The sequence below is a fragment of the Setaria italica genome, chromosome VII (assembly GCF_000263155.2).
Source record: "Setaria italica strain Yugu1 chromosome VII, Setaria_italica_v2.0, whole genome shotgun sequence".
NCBI lineage: Eukaryota > Viridiplantae > Streptophyta > Magnoliopsida > Poales > Poaceae > Setaria > Setaria italica.
The window spans coordinates 33,910,976-33,916,076 of NC_028456.1; the positions used below are offsets into that span (position 1 = coordinate 33,910,976).

A 5,101-nucleotide genomic window follows, 5' to 3' on the forward strand; every position below is an offset into this window, starting at 1 on the left:
GGTGATGATGCAATAGAGGTTGAGACTCCCTCTGCTGAAATTCTAGAAGATAATATTGATGAAGTGCAACGGTAATACAGATCAATACGAACGAGATGGTGATGGTGATGGACGTAACGATGCTAATACAGTTGATCCCGCTGGAGGTAATAATGGTAATATTGGCGATGGCATAGATAATTCTCTCCCGCCACATCGCATGATCGGACACTAATTAGAAAAACTAAATATAAGCTAATTACAAAACTAATTGCAGAACCCCTAGGCTAAGTCGCGAGACGAATCTATTAAGCCTAATTAATCCATCATTAGTGAATGGTTATTGTAGCACCACATTGTCAAATCATGGACTAATTAGGCTTAATAGATTCGTCTCGTGATTTAGCCTAAGCGTTGTGTAATTAGTTTTGTAATTAGTCTAGGTTTAATACTCCTAATTAGTGTCCAAACATTCGATGTGACGGGTGCTAAAAATTTAACCCCCTCCTCCCAAACACCCCTTAACCATGTGAGGGCCAAAATGGTAAAGTAGACTCTCGCATACTATGCTCAACACATACCGAGGAAAGGAAGTGTTTCTTTCATGCAGAAGAAAGGAGTTGTCAAATGATGGATGCAACTAGTACAATTGTACAAAGTACAAACTAATCACATCATCCACTAAAAATACACTCCAGCTAAATATGCAGTTTCTTTTTTCTGTAAGGAACTCCTTTTCTAACCAGAAGTTCAGAAGTTCCATTCCAATGCCACTGTTATATGGGATAAAAATATACAGGACTATGAAGGATCAGCAAGGGAAACCAAGAATTACTGTATGACAATGTCTGATGCCGGCAGTGGTGACAGCTACTAGCTGAGAATCCAAGATGAGGGTGCATGACACATCACTCTCTTTTTCTTTGAGAGAGAGAGAGAGAGAGGGAGAGGGAGACGGAGTGGAAGATTAGGAAGGGCCATTAGGAAGCATCACATGAGTGAATGAGTCCCAGGCTAATGAGGTACCAGAGGCTTGGCCCATGAAACTGGCCGGGCCTACAAAATGCTATGATATACCCATCAGGGGCATCAGCCACATGAGGCCAATGACTTCACGGAGCGCATGAACAAGCATATGGTTGGTCCACAAGAAATGGCTAACCTGATGGATAGTCATGATCTCTAGTGTCTATTATTTGCCCTTTCCTCAGTACCTGCTAGTGGTTCTAGACAACAGCTTTTCTGTACGCGCACAGTACTTTTCTGGAGAGACAGATGTAAACATGGGCTGATGGTGGACCAGTGGAAGCTCTGTAGGACCTAGATATGTCAGGTTGTACCAAACTATGCATAGCTAAATTGACAAGGATGATCAAACGACAAGTATTTTCACTGTATTGGTACTTCCTAAGTGATACTGTGCTGCAGAGGAAATAGAAAGATCTTCAAATGGTCGATTAGAAAAGCCACATGATGGCAATGTACTAGAATAACTGGTAATTACAATGGGCGCTTCAAGTCATGAACTCAACTATCATCGCCTTATGCTCAAAACTTCGTTTATTTTTTAACTATGGATTACAAAACTTGCACACAATGTATTTTCTTATAAAATAAGAAGTAGAAAACTGATTAAAGAAAAGTTTCATGAATATTATGACTAGTGAACATACCACTTTGAGAGTTCACTATGAACTGTAAGATAATGAGGAAGACATGAATATTCAGGAATAGAAGAAATCCTCCTCCCATGCACATTTTTATGAAAGAGCCCTTTCTCTAAACTCAACAAATCGTGCATCCACTTTCCATGTACAGCTCTGCAGAAACAAATATTTCATTGCTATAAAACACTGACTTAAAAAAAGCACTGTACAAGATATATTTCATTACTGTAGGTCACACTAGCTATTCTGATAATAGGCGACTCAACTCTGCTTGGAGACGCTATGTAGTGTTCAAATGATAGTGTTGATGTCACACTAAATGGGGCCAGAAGCACGAAATTATTGATTTAAATGACAAAGCTATCAGTACAAGTACTGATATTTATCTTCAGTGTGGCGTGCCACTACCACAAGTCAATAATTTACTATATAATGAGAGTAAGAATGCCACAAATAAATGGTTGCCATTCCTCATTTAGCAATCATTTGCCAAAAGTCCCCATAAGAACATGGCCATCATTACAATGGAGAAATCGTTTGATATCTCTGATCATGGCCAGTGCTATTTGCAATCTTCATTAAGGATGGCAGTCTACACAAACAGCTCCTCTTTTTGTTCACAACCAAACATATGAGCTTTACCCTTTGTGTAGATCCAACTTGAGCCCACGTCTTTCTTTGCACCACGATTGTTCAGATGCTTCCTAGCCAACACAGCATTCTCCCAGCTTCCACCGGCCGCATATACATCTGAAAGCAAAGCATGGTTCCCTCCATTTTCTGGTTCCAGTTTGAATAGCTGTTCAGCTGCTATTCTGGCTAATCCGATATTTCTGTACTTACGGCACGATCCAAGCAAAGATCCCCACATAGAAGCAGTTGGCTCAAATGGCATTTGTTGAATCAGTTCCCAAGCCTCATCAGTCTTCCCAGATCGCCCCAAAACATCAACCATGCAAGAATAGTGAACGACATTAGGTTTGACACTCTGATCAGAAATTAGCAGGCTGAAGTAGCAGCGGGCCTCTTCAACTAAACCTGCATGACCACACACTGACAACATGGAGAGGTAAGTAACTTCATTTGGAGATATCCCTGACTGATGCATTTTCTCAAAGAGAATCATTGCTTCCCAAAAATTGCCATGCCTAGTAAAACTAGTGATCATTGCATTCCACACAACGACATTCTTGTGTTTCATATCAACAAATATTAGATATGCTTCCTCAATCTGCCCACACCTTGCATAGATATCCACAAGGGATGATGCCACAAATAAATTACTATGAAAACCATACTTGAAAATAACTGCGTGCAGCTGTATTCCTTCAATCATCAATGCTAAGCTTGCACATGTACTGAGGATAGCAGAAAGAGTAAATTCAGTCAATTGCACTCCTTCCCTTTGTGAACTCTGGAATAAACGCAATGCATCTTCATGAAGACCATTTTGCACGAGTCCTGCAAAGAATGTACTCCATGTAACTGCAGTTTTCTCAGAAATTTTCTCAAAAACCAAGCACGCGTCATTAATCATATTACACTTTGCATAAACATCAAGAACTGCAGTTCCAACAAAACTATTTGAGTCAAATGCAAGCTTGATGGCGATAGTGTGCAATTGTTTGCATTCTATGGTTGCAAATTTTGCAGCACACGCACGGAGGGTGCTGGATAAGGTAAATTCACTCATATGTTGCCCTTCTTGGTGCATCTTTGAAAAAAGCTTCAGAGCTTGTAAATCATCTCCATTGCAAGTATACCCAGCAATCATGGTATTCCATGAGACTACGCTTCTGAAAGGCATTGCATCAAAAACATGACGGGCGCAATCATTCATGCCACATTTTGTGTACAAGTTGATCAGAATATTGCACGTGATAGTATCACTTGCCAAACCCAAATGGATGGCTAAACCATGGCACCCCTTCCCAATCAAGAGGCACCTCCTCTTTGCACACAGTTGCAAAAGTGCATGCAGTGCAAACATGTCAATCAACTTTCTGTCAAACCTAACAAGCCTTTTATCCTTTGGCGCAATTCCATCGTTGAGCTTGTTACAAAAAGAACGAGCACCAAAATGAAGTTCCGAGCATACAGCAATAAGAGATCTGGCACACTGACTTATAGCATGACGGTTGAACCAAATGCCCATCCAAGCAAAGCCCGCTGTCCGCAAGCTCTCAGGTTTTACTTGAAGGCAAGCTTCACCAATGGAATTCGTTACTCGCAAAAGGAGAATCATTTGGATCCTTGTCTGTTGCTAAGAGCGCATCATATTTTCTGCAGATTGAGCACATCATGTTTTGTGCAGACTTAACTAAGAATGTTTCAGCTTGTTTGTTCACCTTCAAGCTTCAAAAACTTATTAGACCATTGAATGGTGTTGCTGAAAGAAACAGCAAGTTAAGACATTGTAACAACCATGTGATACACTGATACTCATCACAAGCTGGTGCACCTTCTGCTAGCAAATTACATCCTGAAAAATAAGGTCTATCAGAAAAGGAACACACGTTTAATTGAAATTAGAATGAGAAAATACACAAAATATTCAGTACAAATGGTTGAAAATAAAACCAAAAATAATTGAAAAAAATAATTCAGGAACTGAAATAAATGGAGCTTCTGGTTTAACACCTGGGGCTGTGCGAGCGGAATTTAGCATGTCATTTATGACACTAGGAACTGAACACTATTCCAGTGATAATAGCCCCAGGTTTCATTTGAGAGTTGTAGTAAAAATTATGCACAGAAAAGATCGAGTCGTACCTCTCTCGGCGGATCATTCCGTCGAACACCCTCTACGCACGGAGCAGATGTCGCACCACCCGCCGCCGGGCCGGCGCCTGCTGTGCGCCTCAGGGAAGTAGTGGGATGACGAGAAAGGGGCAGAGCCTGGAGGCGGATGAGAATTCGGAGGACGCGGAGGCTCCGGGGAAGCGAAGCGAGCGATCGGAATCAGGCTAAGACTGAGAACGAAGCGAGGCAAGAGATGAAAGGAAATCGAGGAAAGAAAAAACCGAACGCGCGGCTGAGATGGGTGGGCCTTGGGAAACTCTTGAGTCTTGAGGAAGAAGCATGCGGCCCTCCGTGATCAAGCAAGCCCAGTGTCCCTCCAAACCAAACTGGATCAGGTCCATCCAAGCTAGCTGGGCCTGCTACCCATTGTTCTGATACTTGGGCCTCAAATCCCAAGCACCGTACCTTCTTCCCCCAACAAAACATGCAAAGAGCCTTTTCCCCATGTTTAAGAGCAAAAGGATTTCATAGAGGTCCAAAAAGGCTCCAGTTTATAAACCAACTTGTTTCTTCTGTCTTCCCTTTTTTAAATTATCATTAGTGACTTTTGTAACCAGCAGTTTTTATACAGTTATAAAAGGTACCTTCTCACCTAAAGATTTACTACTCAGTCTCTTCCAAGAGGGTATGGATCACATCAGTGGTTCCCGTTG

At 41.6% G+C, this 5,101-nt stretch overlaps 1 protein-coding gene across 4 annotated transcripts in view; it reads right to left on the reverse strand.

Annotated features, from left to right (window-relative positions):
* LOC101758599 (pentatricopeptide repeat-containing protein At5g04780, mitochondrial) overlaps window positions 1–4,662 on the reverse strand; it is an 8,196-nt gene extending 3,534 nt beyond the window's left edge. For 2 of the 4 annotated variants that reach the window (XM_022828046.1, XM_022828045.1), the window contains exons 1-2: window positions 4,419–4,662; window positions 2,671–4,128 (exon numbers count right to left, since the gene is read on the reverse strand). In XM_022828046.1, the coding sequence (XP_022683781.1) occupies window positions 2,671–3,891 (1,221 nt within the window). In that variant the 5' untranslated portion in view covers window positions 3,892–4,128; window positions 4,419–4,662. Of the gene's footprint in view, window positions 1–1,652; window positions 1,800–2,091; window positions 4,129–4,418 lie in introns of those variants that run through there. The other 2 variants (XM_004977295.3, XM_022828044.1) reach the window with 2 other exon arrangements.
* Between the last annotated feature and the right edge of the window lie 439 nt (window positions 4,663–5,101).